At 39.8% G+C, this 17221-nt stretch overlaps 1 protein-coding gene and 1 long non-coding RNA gene across 4 annotated transcripts in view; one reads left to right on the top strand and one right to left on the bottom strand.

Moving 5' to 3' along the window:
• Positions 1-17221, top strand: part of ACBD5 (acyl-CoA binding domain containing 5) — a 73829-nt gene that overhangs the window by 33879 nt on the left and 22729 nt on the right. For all 3 annotated transcript variants that reach the window (XM_054725633.1, XM_054725628.1, XM_028138521.2), the window contains 5 exons: positions 391-525; positions 2547-2750; positions 3746-3852; positions 10606-10873; positions 13987-14186. In XM_054725633.1, coding sequence (XP_054581608.1) covers positions 391-525; positions 2547-2750; positions 3746-3852; positions 10606-10873; positions 13987-14186 — 914 coding nt within the window. The remainder of the gene's footprint in view (positions 1-390; positions 526-2546; positions 2751-3745; positions 3853-10605; positions 10874-13986; positions 14187-17221) is intronic.
• LOC114229536 (uncharacterized) lies at positions 10877-16508 on the bottom strand. Its single transcript, XR_003615561.2, has 3 exons — positions 16366-16508; positions 12803-12923; positions 10877-10961 (listed from the first exon to the last, which is right to left on the bottom strand). It is a non-coding gene; the product is annotated as an uncharacterized LOC114229536 (long non-coding RNA).

The following is a 17221-nucleotide window of genomic DNA, read 5'->3' as shown; positions in this document are numbered from 1 at the left end:
TCCTTCAGAATTATTCTATTATTTATAAACTAGAGGCCCGATGCATGACATTTGTGCACAGGGGGAGAGGGTCCCTCAGCCCAGCCTGCGCCCTTTCACAGTCCGGGACCCCCAAGGAGTCCTTAGCACTGCCGTGGAGGCAGGAGAGGCTCCTGCCACTGCTGCTGCGCTCGCCAGCCATGAGCCTGGCTTCTGGCTGAGCAGTGCTCCCACTGTGGGAGTGCACTGACCACCAGAGGGCAGCTGCTGCATTGAGCGTCTGCCCCCTGGTAGTCAGTGTGCGTCGTTCCTCTGTTCAGTCGATTTGCATATTAGCCGTTTATTATATAGGATCACAGCATTATTGCATGTTAAATGATTAGAGATTAAATGGTCATTTTTGTATTTTAGATCTTGGTAATGTTCTAACTTCTCCTCCAAATGCCAAAACTGTTAATGGTAAAGCTGAAAGCAGTGATAGTGGAGCTGAGTCTGAGGAAGAGGAGGCCCAAGAAGAAGTAAAAGGAGCAGAACAAAGTGATAATGGTAATCTTTGGATGGTGGGATAATAATTTTACATTAAATAAGATAAAAGGATATGGAGAGGCTTGGGCTGATTTGGCATTGTAGGAAGTGGTGGGATGTGGGTTGTTGACCCTATAACCAGGTTTTTGTGTTCCAAAAGGGCTATAGAAACAGCCAGCCTTATGCATAGATGGAATAGATGTCCATTGAAGGCTAACAAGAATAGGCCACTCTTCCCAATGTGATACCTGAAATGCTGCATTAGAAATATACTAGTGGCCCGGTGCATGAAATTCATGCACGAGGGAGGGGGTTTCCCTCAGCCTGGCCTGCACCCTCTCCAATCTGGGACCCCTTGGGGGATGTCCAACTGCCGATTCAGTCGGATATCCCTCTTGCAATCTGGGACCGCTGGGTCCCAACCAATCACCTGCCTGCCTGCCTGATTGCCCCTAACCACTCTGCCTGCTGGCCTACTCGCCCCCAACTGCCCCCTCCAGCTGGCTTCATGCCCCCAACTGCCCCCCCTTGCTGGCCTGATCGCCCCCATATGCCCCCCCAACCAGTCTGCTTGCCCCCAACTGCCCCCCTGCCGGCCTGATCGCCCCCAACTGCCCACCCCTGCCGGCCTGATTGACCCCAACTGCCCCCCCACTGGCCTGCTCACCCCCAACTGCCCCCCCCCCCGCTGGCCTGCTCACCCCCAACTGGCCCCTCCTGCTGGCCTGCTTGCCCCCCAACTGCCCCCCCTTGCCCGCCGGCCTGATCACCCCCAACTGCCCTCCCCTCCTGGCCTGATGGCCCCTAACCGCCTCTGCCTTGGCCTCGCCACCATGGCTTTGTCCAGAAGGACGTCTGCAAGGTCTCCCAGAATGTCTCCCGGTCTAATTAGCATATTACCCTTTTTTAAAAAATATATATATTCCATTGATTTTTTACAGAGAGGAAGGGAGAGGGATAGAAAGTTAGAAATATCGATGAGAGAGAAACATCGTTCAGCTGCCTCCTGCACACCCCCCACTGGGGATGTGCCCGCAACCAAGGCACATGCCCTTGACCGGAATCGAACCTGGGACCCTTGAGTCCGAAGGCTGACGCTATATCCACTGAGCCAAATGGATCAGGACAGCATATTACCCTTTTATTAGTATAGATTCCTGTAGTGTATTGTTTCCAATATGAATATGCATATGTTATCAAGGAGAGGAGACAACCATACTCTGAATATCTTGTCAAGAATAGAGTGGAATCAAGAGGATAGGATTCAAGCAGAAGGTTTTTTGTTTGTTTGTTTTTTAACCCAAGGATATGATTTTTTACTGATTTTTTTTTTTTCAAAAGAGGGGGAGGGAGACAAGAGAGAGAGGAACATTGATGTATGAGAAAAACATCGATCAGTTGCCTCCTATACTTGCCAGGTATTGATCCCACAATCTAGGTATATGCTCTGACCAGGAATTGAACTGGAAACCTTTCAGTGCACAGGCTGACTTTCCAACCAACTGAGCCACATGGCTAGGGCCAGGTAGAAGTTTTGACGAAGAAGGAAGATTGGAATCATGGGGCCCTGAATTGGAGGGTCCTTATTAGTAAGAGTACCAGTGATTCTTGGGAAGACTGTTTTAGAAAGGAGGCAGAAAGACACTAAAACAAACTGCCTGGTTTAAGTTTGCCTTCTGGTTCCATTAAGATAAGACAAGTAATACTTTCTTTGAAGGATCTCTTTATTTGCTATATGAACCCCTTTGTACTGCTAGGTCTCATAGAACATTTTGCTCATCCTGAAAGAGTGTGAAAACCTTGAGAGATTATCTCTCAAAGGAGGTTCTGGAAAATTCACAGTGAACTGAAGCAGTTTTGAAACCAATACAGTTTGTGTGAGTTCTCAGCATATAAAACACCCCTTTTCTAGGAGCACCCCATCTCTCTGCTCCTAGTAGGAAACCCTTCAAAGGGATTATGGGTAGGTTGATATCAGAACAGGGTATGCAGAAGTTGACCTAATGTGAACTTTTATGAATCTCTCCATTTTCACATAAAAGATAAGAAAATGATGAAGAAATCCACAGAGCATAAGAATTTAGAAATCATTGTCACTAATGGCTACGATAAAGACAGCTTTGTTCAGAATGTACAGAATGATATCGATGCCAGTTCTTCCCTGAGTGGCAGAAGCACTGAAGAAGTAAAACCTGTAGATCAAAACTTGGAGCAAACTGGAAAACCTGCTGTCTGCATTCACCAAGGTATTCTCCCATATTTATTTGTTGAGTCTGTTTCCTATGAATAAGGTATTATTTTAATAATTTCAGGATATTAGGAGCAATTTAGAATTTAAAATCTCTTATTCAATAGTATAAAAGGGTTTATTTATATTATAAGGGTTTATATCTTTGAAAGACAGTGAATTAGGGCCAGGGTTTTTATGTTTTTCATTGAGATTTTTAATTTGTTTTTATATAGCATTTTAAAATATAATTTTGAAATTTTTTTCAATTGATTTGAGAGAGAAAGAGAGGGAGAGAGAGAAAGAGAAAGAGAGAGAGAGAGAGGCACATTGATGTGAGAGAGTAACATGGAACGGTTGCATCCTGTACACTCCCCAATCTGGTATTGAACCCACAACCTGGGTATGTGCCCTGACCAGGAATCAAACCCACAGCCTCTTGGTGTACGGGATGATGCTCCAACCAAGCCACACTGACCAGGGCAAATTTTGAAGTTTTTACTCTTATTCCTGATGTTTCTTTTAACTTAAAACTCTGATTATAGGATACCTTTATCCTCCAATCAGCAAGGTAAGCTATACTCTTTTCATATTTTAGGGATGAGCCTATAATATATATATGGTGAATTATTAACATTATTGCAATTCAGCCAAGTAACCAAGAAATATAATTTCTAAATGGTACAATCAAACTTGACAATAGTCATCTAACTTTAGGCTTCCTAGCTGCTATTCAGTTTTCTCTTATAAGGTTACTGAGTTCTATAAGGTTTGATCTGGGCAGTATCTTTGTATAATTCCATGATAAAATACTTTGATATCTTTTCATGTAAAAATTATCAACTAAACTTAATGTTTTGATAAGTTAAAAGAAAAAGAAGTGTGGCTTGGTAAATCAAATTTGTCTCCCAGTATGAAAATAATGTAGAGCTAATCAATTTTGAAAAGAGGATAAATGCATTTTTTCTTCAGTTAGAGAATAATTATTCTATCTGGGCATTTATTCATCTTTAGATATAAGTGATGATCATGTTGAAGATGTCTCAGGAATTCAGCATTTGACAAGTGATTCAGACAGTGAAGTTTACTGTGATTCTATGGAACAACTTGGCCAGGAAGAGGTAAAAATTACATTAAAAAATTCTTTATTATTGAAAGTATTACATATGTCCCTTCTTTTCCCCCATTAACCCCCTACAGCCCACCCTGCCTTCTGCCCCAGACCAACCCCACCCCATTATCAGTGAAAAATGACATTTTTTGATTGGCAAGTTTTCAAAGTGGTATATCAGAATTTGATGCATAACTTCTTTTTTTTTTTTTAAATATATTTTATTGATTTTTTACAGAGAGGAAGGGAGAGGGATAGAGAGCTAGAAACATCAATGAGAGAGAAACATCGACCAGCTGCCTCCTGCACACCCCCCACCGGGAATGTGCCCGCAACCAATGTACATGCCCCTGACCGGAATCGAACCTGGGACCTTCCAGTCCACAGGCCGACGCTCTATCCACTGAGCCAAACCGGTTTCGGCGCATAACTTCTTTTGATATATATATCGTAGCCATTAGTGACAATGATTTCTAAATTCTTATGCTCTGTGGATTTCTTCATCATTTTCTTATCTTTTATGTGAAAATGGAGAGATTCATAAAAGTTCACATTAGGTCACATTCTGAAAATATATATATATATTTCAGAAAGGAAGGGAGAGGGAGAGAGAGATAGAAACATTAAAGATGAGAGAGAATCATAGATCAGCTGCCTTCTGCACGCCCCACACTAGGAATCGAGCCCACAACCTAGACATGTGCCCTGACCGGGAATCAAACAGTGACCTCCTGATTCATGGGTCGATGCTCAACCACTGAGCCATCTCAGCCAGGCTTGATGTGTAACTTCTGTTAATACCAGATGTACATGCTGTTCATCACTTTGAAAACTTACCTCTAAAATGTTTAAACATTTCTATTTTAAATTTTCTTTTGTGAATTAGAAAGAATATTCAATTCCTGATTATTCAAAATAATTTAACTATTATAGTTTATAATATTTGTAAATATTCTGAGAGAGGTAGGATGGGTAGGCAGACAATAAACTTATGCTAGTCCCTATATTTGAAACATTGATTAACATTTAAGAAAATTAAATAATTTTGAAACAAATCTGTACTTCACATTGACTTTAATATGTTGAACTGAAAGTTTGAGTTGAAATTCTTTTCAAATTTTAGTTAATTAAGATTCAGTATTGGAAGCTAACATTTGAAAAAATTATTAAAACTACATGAATTAAAACAATTTTTTTATTGATTTGAGAGAGAGAAACATTGATTTTTATTCCAGTTATTTATGCATTCATTGGTTGATTCTTATATGTGTCCTAACTATGGATTGCAGTCTTGGCATATCAGGACGATGTCCCAACCAACTGAGCTACCTGACCAGGGCAAAACTACATGTTTTGTTTTGTTTTGTTTTTTCCTCTTTGACAACTTTTTCTGTTAATGACTAGTGGTTTTGACAGCTGTATTTATGTTTGGTGGTTTTGAATTCTACCACTATTTCCCTGCCCTTGTTCTAAAAGTTCAGGGTACCTTATAGAAAATTATTTCTCTTTTGCCTCCCTGAAGTAATGATTTTAACTTTTTCTCTTTGTGTTTCCCCTTTTAAAAATGTTATAATGCATCTAAATTTACCTCTTAGCTTTCTCAAACATTTAAAAAATATTTTTATTGATTTTGAGAGAGAGAGAGAGAGAGAGAGAAGAGAGAGAGAGAGAGAGAGAGAGAGACATCAATCCATTTCGTCCCCTACCAAGGATCAAACCTGAAACCCTGGTATATGCCTGGTTAGGAATTGAACTGGCAACCTTTTGGTGCTTGGGACAATGCTCAACCAACTGAGCCACTCTGGCCAGACAACTTTTTTCTTTTTCTTTTCTTTATTTCTTTTTTAAAAAAATATTTTTATTGATTTCAGAGAGAAAGGGAATGAGAGAGATAAATAGAAACATCAGTGATGAGAGAGAAACATTGATCAGCTGCCTCTTGCATGCCCCCTACTGGGGATCAAGCCTGCAACCTGGGCATGTGCCCTTGACCAGAATGGAACCTGAGACCCTTTAGTCTGCAGACTGACGCTGTATTTACTGAGCCAAACCGGCTATGGCTACTTTTTTCTTTTTAAAAAGATTTGATTGGAGAAGGTTGGTGATAAAGAACTGGATGAGATTAATCAGTAAATATTTGGTTACTAGATTCTAGGTTTGCTCCTATCCTGTTTAATAAAAGCCTAATATGCTAAGTGTCTGACGGTCATTTGACCATTCGACCAGTCGCTATGATGCATACTGACCACCAGGGGGCAGATGCTCTGACCAGTAGGTTAGCTGGTTGCTGGGGTCCGGCTGACTGGGACTGGGTGAGATGGGCCGGGCATGCCCTGGAGCCCTCCTGTGGTCCCTCCCTGGCCCTGATTATGCACTGTTGGGGTCCTTTGACCTGGCCTGCGCCCTCTTGCAATCCGGGACCCCTTGGGGGATGTTGGGAGAGCCGGTTTTGTCCCGATCCCCCGCAGGCCAGGCCAAGGGACCCCACTGGTGCACGAATCCGTGCACCAGGCCTCTAGTTTTTTCTATAAGTCAGTTGATAGACTAAACTCCTTTATGGAGCTCTGCCTGAACTGGCTCCTACTTATCTTTTTGGCCTCTGTTCACACCACTCTCATGTTTGGGCTTTGCTCATACCTACCCTAGCCTTCCCGCTGTTTCTCTAATAAGGCCCGCAAAATCATTTGGTCTGGCCCTGCCAAGGCATTAGGAGTGACTTATTTAAGTATTTGACCAAATATAGCAGGCTTTCTTTAAGTTGCTAATTTTGTATGGCCTGCGAATGATTTTATAAATATCCAAGTGGCCCTTGGCAGGAAAAGGTTCCCCACCCCTGCTCTAATATGCCAACCATTTCCCCTTCTTTCTTCCAGCACCAGCATCTTTGCATTCATTTTGCTGGAATGTAATTCACCATTCATTGCTGCATACACAGAGTTTACTCCTTCACATCCTTTAAACCCTCATGCAGATGTCCCTTCTTGAAGGGAACCTTCTTAGATAAGATGCAGCCCCACCACATCATCCATCCTCACTAAGAGTAGGTTAATTATAAGTTGTCACCCACAAATTTCCTAGGTGCGTACTTAAAAAAATACATGTAATTTCTATGATCAATTTTGGAGTCCTTAAGAATCAAGTTGTTTTTCCAAGTTCTATTTGTGAACAACTAATATCACATTTATTTTTTGCCTATTATGATTTGAACATTTTCTTTTTCTTATTATTTTCCACTTAAAAAGGTACTTATAAAAAATTTATAATTACCTCTTGAATATAGCAGTTAAGCATGTTCCTACCCCAATATACATACAAGCGTAAGTTATATTTTTTAAAATTTTGTATATTTATTATATTTATGTTGCAATGAAGTATTTAGCCTGATAATACGATATTTAGGATTTGTTTCAGAATAATTCACTGGGGATGAGCATGGGAGTCATAGGTAAAATATAATAAGAGTAAGAGTAGCCCTGAAGTGATAATTGTTAAAACAGACTTATTGGTACTCTACTCTAGTATGTTTGAAATTTTTCATAATAAAAAGTTTAAAAATAAGATTATAGTCTGTGGAATGTTTCTTTCTCAAGTTGCTTCTGTAATAGTTTTCTTTCCTTTTTTTCCTTCTTTCACAAAAACATTGAATTCACTTATATTCTACGTACAATTAGACCATCATTATTATTGCTCTGTAGTTCAGTTATCACTTTACAATGAGTTCCTTTTGCTGTACTTTCTTATGACTTCTAGAATAACATGAAGAGCCATTATTTATTTTGTACACAAGCTTCATCTATTTCTTATCCATTGAGGTGTTAGTCAATCTGCTAGTATAATTAATTTTTTTAATTTTCTGATCTATTTTTAATTTAAACTCATTCTTTTTTGTTTGTTCATTTGTTTTTGTTAATCCTCATCTGAGGATTTTTTCCCCGTTGATCTTTAGAGAGAGAGAGTGGAAGGGAGGTAAGAGGGAAAAGAGAGACAGAGACAGAGACATCGATGTGAGAGACATCATTTGAGTGCCTACCGCATGTGCCCTGACCAGGGCTGGGAATGGAATCTGCAACCTAGGTACATGCCCTTGACTGGGAATTGAATCAGCAACTCTTTGGTGCACAGGCCCACACTGTAACCACTGAGCAACACGGGTCAGGGCTAAGCTCATTCTTTTTTAAATATATATATTTTTATTGATTTCAGAGAGGAAGGGAGAGGGAGACAGAGATAGAAATACCAATGATGAGACAGAATCATTGATTGGCTGCCTCCTGCACACCACCTACTGGGGATCAAGCCTGCAACCTGGGTATGTGCCCTTGACTGGAATCAAACCCGCGACCTTTCAGTCTGCAGGCTGACGCTCGATCCACTGAGCCAAACCAGCTAGGGCAAAGGTTGAGGTTTTGAAAGATGAAATTATTAGCAGTTACTACTTTGCAGAAGCTGAAAACAAACCATGTTCTAGAATAACCACTTAATGGAATAGATAATGGTTTGGAAGTACTGTTCTGAAACAAATCGATATTTGAAGATATGAAATATTATATATGTATATATAAAAATAAATAAAAATAAATGAATATATATATTTCTGATATTTCAAACAAGAATACCAATGCATACCAGTACAACATTTGGAATTTTATCAGGTGAGTTAGATTTCTAAGATAAGAGAATAAGAGAGAGAAACATTTTAGATTTTTTTCTTTCCCCTTTTATACATTCTCATCTATTAAGCAGTACTTTTCAAATTTTAATGGGGAGCTTGTGATAGTACAGATGCTTGGGTCTGAACCCCAGGTTTTCTAATTTCATAGATCTGGGATGGGATCCACAAATTTACATTTCTAATCAGCTTTCAGTTGATGCTGATGCTGCTGGTCTGCAGACCACACTTTGAGTTGCACCTAAAGCATAAGGAGCTAGAGTTCTACCAGAATGGGAGATGTGGTAGGGGATTAATATTTATTAGTCCCATTTCACTTTTTCCTTGCTTTCATAAAGTAAATTTGTTTTCTGCTGCACTGAGAAGATAGAAGCCCTTAGATTGTTACTCCAACTTCACGCCTGGACACTTATGTCTTTGACTTATTGACTCTAAACTACACCCATTCAGTCTTTGTCACCTTCCCACCTCAAGCCACTTTCTCTAAAATGCATCATATTTTCTCTCACCTCTTTGGGAACCTTCATTTTTTTATACCTTCCAGACTATTCCCAACCAATGTCGCTCTTCTGGTTCTTTATTTTTCTCAAGCTATTATATTTCTTCCATCTTTAAAAGAAAAGACTCTCTGAACCTTCTGATGCCTTGTAAATATTGTCTTACCTCCCTCCTCCCCTTTATAGTCAGGCTTTCTGTTGGTTGTGTTCATTCATGATATTGATTCACTTCAGATATATATCATTATGCCTTTGTTGCTAATTTTTTGTTTGTTGCTAATTTGAATGGATGCTTTACATTTCCCATCTCACTTGAATATCATTAAATAATATTAACTACTTTGTCTTTGAAAATACTTCCTTGGTTTCCATTACACCATTTTTAAGAGCTTCTTTTTATACTTCTTAGGTCCTTTGTAACCTTCCTCTGTGAGTTTTTCTTCCTCTTGTTGACCTCTTAAATTTGGCATTCTTCAGGCATATATTCCTAATTATTACTTTTAACCATCAATCACATGCTAATTACTCTCAAAGGGATATCTCCAAGCTATATTTCTCTTCTGAATTCTAACTGCCCTATTAGACATCTTGCTTAGGAATCTCAATTTTTTACCTATCTATAACTATACCATTGTCTCTTTTGTCCCCTAAAGCTCCTTATCCTCTATATTTCTTTTGGTGAGTTTCACAAAACCATCTAATCTTTTCCTTTCCCTTACTCCCCACATTCAGTCTTCAAGTCCTATAGATTCTGTAACCTCAAAAGTTCTCAAATCATCCTCTATCCCACTACTATGTTATTGGTACATGCTGTCATCATTACCACACTTTGGAATTGGCTTTTACTCATCTGTTCTTCAAGTTTTGTGGGTGTGTGTATTTTTTTAACACAAAACAAAAGAAATTTATTATCTCATAGTTCTAGAACTTTAGGGAGGCTAGAAATCTGAAATCAAGTTATCAGCAGAGCTGTGCTCCTCTGAAGCCTCCAGGGGACAATCTGTTCCTTGCTTCATCCAGCTCTCCTGGCCCTAAGGGCTCCTTGACTTGTGACTTTATCACCCCAATCTCTACTTCCATCTTTACATGGCCACCTCTGCCCTATGTTGTTCTTCAAGTTTTAGTTCATATCATTTCTTCCAGGAAGGCTGTCCTGACCAAGCCCAGTATGAGCTCCTATAGCAGCCTTTGTATATATTTTTCATTATACTTATCAAACTATGTTATAATAATATTCTCTCTTTTGCTAAAACTAGAAGCCTCTTGCAGTGATTCTCTTTTTTCATATTTATCCTTAGAGTTTAGCATAGTAACTAGGCTAAAGTAGATATTTAAATGTTTCTTGGATGAATGAGTGACTCATGAGAACAGTTTATTGCCATAATTTCTCAATTCTTTGTTCATGGATGATTCATTTCTATCCCATTTTTTCCCTACATATAGAAGGCAGAATATGAATTGAAGAATTTTAAATAAAAATACTTTTATAATAACATGAAAAAATATTTCATAAAAACAGTAATCTATTAACAAGAAAACTTTGTGGCGTATACTTAAGGTTTGTAGCTTTTAATTAAGTCTTGTTTTAAATTTATAGTCTTTAGATATCTTTACATCAAACAATGGACCATATCGATATTACTTGGGTGGTGATCCCAATAAGCCCTTGGAAAATTCTGGTTTTCCTGAAGATGTTCAAATTTCTCCTGGAAATGGCAACATTGGGGAGATGCAGGTGGCACCAGTCGAAGGAAAAGGTGAAGTAAAGCATGGAGGAGAAGATGGCAGAAGTAACAGTGGTGCGCCACACCCTGAGAAACGGGGTGGAGAAAATGAGGAATTCTCTAATGTCAGAAGAGGGAGAGGTGTGTATTCTTCCTTTCTTTCTCTCTTTCTTTTCTTCTTCTTCTTCTTCTTCTTTTTTTTTTTTTTTTTTTTTGCTGACTTTATAACCTAAATAGCAAAATGGTAGGTTTTAGATTGGAAAAACATTACAACTATCAATTTACAAAGGGAATGTTAAAAGTTATCTGTACATAACATCTGACCATTTTTTAAAATTTCTAGTTTTCTCCTTTTATTCCACAAGGCATAGTGGTGTATTCTCTAAAAATATGGGGAGAGGGCATTTTTATATTTATATTTCTTATGCAATTTTTTGAGGCAGCCAACTTTTCACTCCCTGAGTAATCTCTTAGCAGTTCCTCCAACTGTGCTGATGCTTATTTTACTTACTTTTGATAAAAATTAAAATTCTTGGTCTTTTTTACATTTCTTTACTTAAGTTAAAAGATATTATTTCACGTTGACAGCTCAGATACATAAAACATTACAACAGAGATAAAAGAATATCCTATCTAATAAAAGTAATATGCAAATTGACCATCACTCCAACACACAAGATGGCTGCCCCCATGTGGACACAAGATGACTGCCACAAGATGGCCGGGAGGGGAGGGCAGTTGGGAGGAACCAGGCCTGCAGGGGAGGGCAGTTAGGGGTGACCAGGCTGGCAGAGGAGGGAAATTGGGGGCAACTGGGCCTGCAGGGAAGGGCAGTTGGGGGGGACCCAGGCCTGCAGGGGAGAGCAGTTGGGGGGGACCAGGCCTGCAGGGGAGGGCAGTTGGGGGGGACCAGGCCTACAGGGGAGGGCAGTTAGGGGTGACCAGGCCTGCAGGGGAGGGCAGTTAGGGGTGACCAGGCCTGCAGGGGAGGGCAGTTAGGGGCAAACAGGCTGGCAGGGGAGCAGTTAGGCATCAATCAGGCTGGCAGGGGAGTGGTTAGGGGGTGATCAGGCTGGCAGGCAGAAGCGGTTAGGGGCAATCAGGAAGACAGGCAGGTGAGCAGTTGGGAGCCAACAGTCCTGGATTGTGAGAGAGATGTCCGACTGCCTGTTTAGGCCCGATCCTAGGATGGGTAGTCGGACATCCCTCAAGGGGTGCCAGATTGGAGAGAGTGCAGGCTGGGCTGAGGGACATACACACCCATGCATGAATTTCATGCACCGGGCCTCTAGTTTAACAATAAAAAAGTAAGCATTAAGAATAGTAATGTGATGAGGTAATAGAGTTGAATGGGGAAGAAAAGTAAATAATTTATAATTGTTCATAGTAAGGAATGAATAGGTATTGTCACAAAAGAGAATTAATGGAAAGACAGATGCTTATTATCTCACTTATGTGGAATCTAAAAAACCAACAAACAAAAACAAGTTCATAAATACAGAGAACAGCTGCAGATTGGTGGTTCCCAGAGGCGGAAAGAGGACAAAATGGGGAAGGTGGTTGAAAGGTACAAACTTTTAGTTATAAAATAAATAAGTCATGGAGGTGTAATATACAACATGACTACAGTTAAATGATTCTGTATTATATATTTGAAAATTACTAAGAGAATAAATCTTAAAAGTTCTTATCACAAGAAAACATATGTAACTACGTATGGTGACGGATGTTATTTAGACTTATTGTGGTGATCATTTCACAGTATATACAAATATCAAATCATTATGTTGTACACCTAAAATAAAAGGAAAATCCCTGTTTAATTTTATGAGGTCATAACACGTTAAAGGATTATCTGTGAGTTTGGTTGAAAAAAATGTACATAAAACAAATTAAGACATGGTTTTGTGAACACTACTGCTTTAGGGTTCCAGGATGCTGAAGGGCAATGAGGTAGGTAGTTTCCGGTTTATTGTGGAAAACAAAACAAGTAAAACTTACCCATTATATTAGCAAATGTAAAAACTTAAAGTATTTCATTTCTGCAAAGGTAGGGTAGCATGGTGGTACCTTTTATATATTGCAGTACAGAACTGTCTCAGCCTTTCTAAAAAATAGCTTGGCAACACTTGTGAGGAAACTCCACAGAGTTGTTAACCCTTGACCCAGTAATTCTTCCAATCTTTCTGTCCTAAAAAAAACCACAGTAGAAATCTAGATAAGAATTTATATACAAAGACATTTATTTCAATGTTATTTGTAATTGCAAAAATTGGAATTGATCCTAACTATCCAAAAGTGGATAGTAAGATTGAATAAATTACTTCATGTCTTACTAGGGAATTTATGCAGCCATTTCAGTGTTTCTGGAATAAAGTTCAACGATGATAAATGTTTATAGTATTTTTTTAAATTAGGATACAAAATCATGTATAAGGGGTAATGCCAATTCTGTAAATATATGCAAGAAAAAACAATAAATGATATATAATAACATTTTTAAAGTAATGAGATTTTAATATTTATATAAATATAATGGAATTTATAATAAAACATTTTATTTTTATTTTATTATTTTAAAAACATTTTGTTTATTTATTTATTTATTTATTTTTTATTATTATTATTATTTATTTCAGAGAGGAGGGAGAGGTAGAGAGAGATGGAAACATCAATGAGAATCACTGATCGGCTGCCTCTTGCATGCCCCCTATTGGGGATCAAGCATGCAACCCTGGGCATGTGCCCTTGACTGGAATTGAACCCAGAGTGCTTTAGTCCGCAGGACGATGCTCTATCCACTGAGCCAAACCAGCGAGGACCAAGAAAAGCATTTTAAATCACTTGAGAGACTTACAGTGACCAGAAAGGAAAATAGAGTTATTTAATACAGTTTTTAATACTCTAAAGAAAGTCTTCAAATATTTTCAATCTTGTTACTTTTAGTAAAGAATTTTTGAGAATGCACCCTGAATATGTATATATCATTTGTGAATTATATGCATTTAGTCATGTGCTAGTATATTAAGTACATTATAAAACCTTAAATAAAACTCTTAAGAATATATCAATGTAAGTAGAAGTGTACATATCTATTCTTTGACCCCAGTAATTTATTTTGTGTAGTTCCTGATTGCTCCCACTCCACTTAGGAGAGTTAGATCTTAAAGAAATAATAGGAAAATAAATAAAACACACCATTTCTACTTTTATAGGAATAACTTACAACTAACTTCTTTGCTCTCTTAAAATAGGACATAGGATGCAACATTTGAGCGAAGGATCCAAGGGTCGGCAAATGGGAAGTGGAGGTGATGGAGAACGCTGGGGTTCAGATAGAGGAACAAGAGGCAGCCTCAATGAGCAGATTGCTCTTGTGCTCATGCGGCTGCAGGAGGACATGCAGAATGTCCTTCAGAGACTTCATAAACTGGAAACACTAACAGCTTCGCAGGTAAGCTTCCAAATTTATCTTCTACTTGTTGATCTTTTGAAACTATAATCTATATTGATCAGATTTACAGAAATTAATGTATTTTAATGATTAAAAAATAAATAAATAGGACCTACTTTTGAAAATATTACTTCAAACTGACCCAAAAGCTAAATGCCAGTTAAAATAATAGTAAAATTTTAGTGTAAAATTAGCAGTACCATTTTGGAGGAAGGATAGGTTGCTTGGTGGTAGAAGAGTAAGAACTTTAAAAATAGTTTAATTTAAGTAACTAATAAATAGATCATACCTAATGCCCTAGAGTTCATGATTAAAGAGTCATTCTTTTGTAGTAAGCATTGCCCTCTATCTTGACCTCTTTTAAAAATGCTGTAGAGCCCTGACTGGTGTGGCTTAGTGGTTGAGCATTGACCTTGAACCAGGAGGTCACGGTTCAATTTCTAGTCAGGGGACTTACCTGGGTTGTGGGCTCAATTCCTGATCCCTGGCAGGGGGTGTGAAGGAAGCAGCCCATCAATGTTCCATTCTAACATTGATGTTTTGCTCTCTCTCCCTCTCCTTTCCTCTCTAAAAATCAATAAAATAATAAAATCTTTTAAAAAAATGCTGTAGAGATATGTTAAGTTACTGATTCTTTTTGCTGTTGTAGTTGTTAATCCTTACCCAAGGATATATTTCCATTGATCTTTTTAGAGAGAGTGAGAGAGGAAAAGACAGAGAGAAACATTGATGTGAGAGAGACACATTGATTGGTGTGATGTTTCTCTTTCCTTGATGTTTCTATCTCTCTCCCCCTCCTACCCTCCCTTCAACTCTCCCTAAAAATCAATGGAAAAAATATCCTCTGATGAGGATTAACAAAACAGGAAAAGAAAGAAAATTCATTCGAAAAGGAGATTCAAATGGGTGTGCCCCAAGGAGGGCTGCCCCTACCCAGTTTCTAATGACTACCTCTACTGAAAGCTCAGTATTTCCAAAGAAAATATATGACAGCAACTTTATGAATCTGGGGAGACTTGATACAGAAAAATAGTCACAAAAAGTAATACATTAAGAGTAGTCATTTGGACTTACTTAACAGGTCTGCTCTTAGTATTTAACTCATGGATAATTTATTATTATTTCAAATTTTAATTGTATTTCTTTTTAAAACATTTATATTGATTTGAGAGAGAAAGGGAGAGGGAGAGAGATAGAAGCATCAATGCTGAGAGAGAATCATTGATCAGCTGCCTTCTGCATGCCCCCTACTGAGGATTGAGCCCACAACCTGGGCATATGCCCTGACCAGGAATCAAACTGGCAACCTCTTGGTGCATGGTCTGATGCTCAATCAACTGTACTACACTGGCTGGGTGGAGTCCTTGTCTTTTAAAAAAAGATTCTGACACATTAAGGACTTTCCCCCTTAAATTTTGCGTAATTCATTTGCATGAATGAAAATTTGCATAAATAGCCCAGCCAGGACGATTCTCTGGATATTTTATTCTTTTAAGTATATTAAAAATAAAATTTTACCCCTGGCCAGTTAGCTCAGTTGATTAGAGCATTGTCCTAATATGCCAAAGTTGGGGTTCAATCTCTGGTCAGGGGCATATATAAGAAGTAACCAATAAATGCATAAATAAATAGAACAACAAATCAGTGTTTCTCTCTCTTTGACAAGCATCATTGAATTTTTTTTCTTTAACAATATATATGGATAAATATCATTAAAGCAAAAAATCATCATGCTTATTATATATAAGTACTAGAGGCCCAGTGCATGAAATTCTTGCATGGGTGGCGTCCCTAGGCCTGGCTGGCAATCAGGGCCGGTCAAATTCCCCGCCTCCCATTCTACCTGCCTCCCCCCTCCTCCTTCCCTCATCGCCTGCTTCTGCTGCCACACACTCCTGGTTCCCCGTCCCAGCCCAGGGCCAGGCCCTGATCAGGTGATTGGGACCTGCTGGCTGGGGGGAGGGACTGGGAGGTTGGCCAGCAGGCCCCAATCAGGCGATCAGCCTGCCAACTGGGGGTAAGGGCCAACTACCACCGCAGCAGGCAGGCGGCAGGTTGATCGGGGCCTGTTGGCTAGGGGAGGGACAGAGAGAGGGACCCGGGAGGTTGGCCCCTGGCCCCGAGGAGAGAGCTGGCCCTCGGCCCCCCTAGGAAAGGGACCATGTCTGCTTCCACCCACCCCAGTTCCGCATCCCAGCCCGGCGGCCCAGCCCAATCAGGCGATCAGGGACTGCCAGCCGGGGAGAGGGACCAGGAGGTTGGTAGGCAGGCTCCATTGGTGATCGGGGCCTGTGGGCTGGGAGCAGCTCCTGTGTTGAGCCATCTACCCCTTGGTGGTCAGTGTGCGTCATAGTGACCGGTCATTCCATCATAATGGTTGCTTAGGCTTTTATATATATAGACTAGAGGCCCGTTGCACAAAGATTCGTGCAATAGGCCTTCCTTCCCCTGGCTGCTGGCACCGGTTTTCCTCCAGCACCTGGGACCCAGGCCTTCACTCTGGCCACCGCCTTCCATCTTCGCTCCAGCCAGAGCCTTCAGTCTTCGCTGCAGCCAAAGCACTGCTCCTGTAGCTCCCTCCCCCCCCCCGCCCTTCCCCTCAAGGCAGGCGTCCCACCCCGCCCGGCCACTCCTCGCCTGCATGCGTGCTGCCCAGAGGCCTGGAGAGGCTGGGGGGCAGGGCCGCCACCATCTTGGGGGGGTTAATTTGCATACTCACTCCTGATTGGCTGGTGGGTGTCGCAAAGTGACGGTCAGTTTGCATGTTTCTCTTTTATTAGTGTAGATTGCCAGTTGGGAATCTTCATTTGCCTTTCCAGAGCATTTGTTACATAGAAAAAATATTTACTTATAGTTGCATTTATTCTGATTCTTAGTATTTGTTAGTAATTGCTGATTTGTTCACATTGAGTTCCTTTCTAAATCATATTGACTTATGGGACCTTGGATAAATCATCAGATACCTGGGAGCTCAACTTTGTAAATCTACCCTCTATTTCATTAAGCCTGGAGAAGTAAATCTCTTGGTTAGATAT

This window comes from Eptesicus fuscus, chromosome 2, assembly GCF_027574615.1.
Source record: "Eptesicus fuscus isolate TK198812 chromosome 2, DD_ASM_mEF_20220401, whole genome shotgun sequence".
Lineage (NCBI taxonomy): Eukaryota > Metazoa > Chordata > Mammalia > Chiroptera > Vespertilionidae > Eptesicus > Eptesicus fuscus.
The sequence above is the reverse complement of the archived record's forward strand: the minus strand, read 5'-3'. Positions and strand labels throughout refer to the sequence as shown.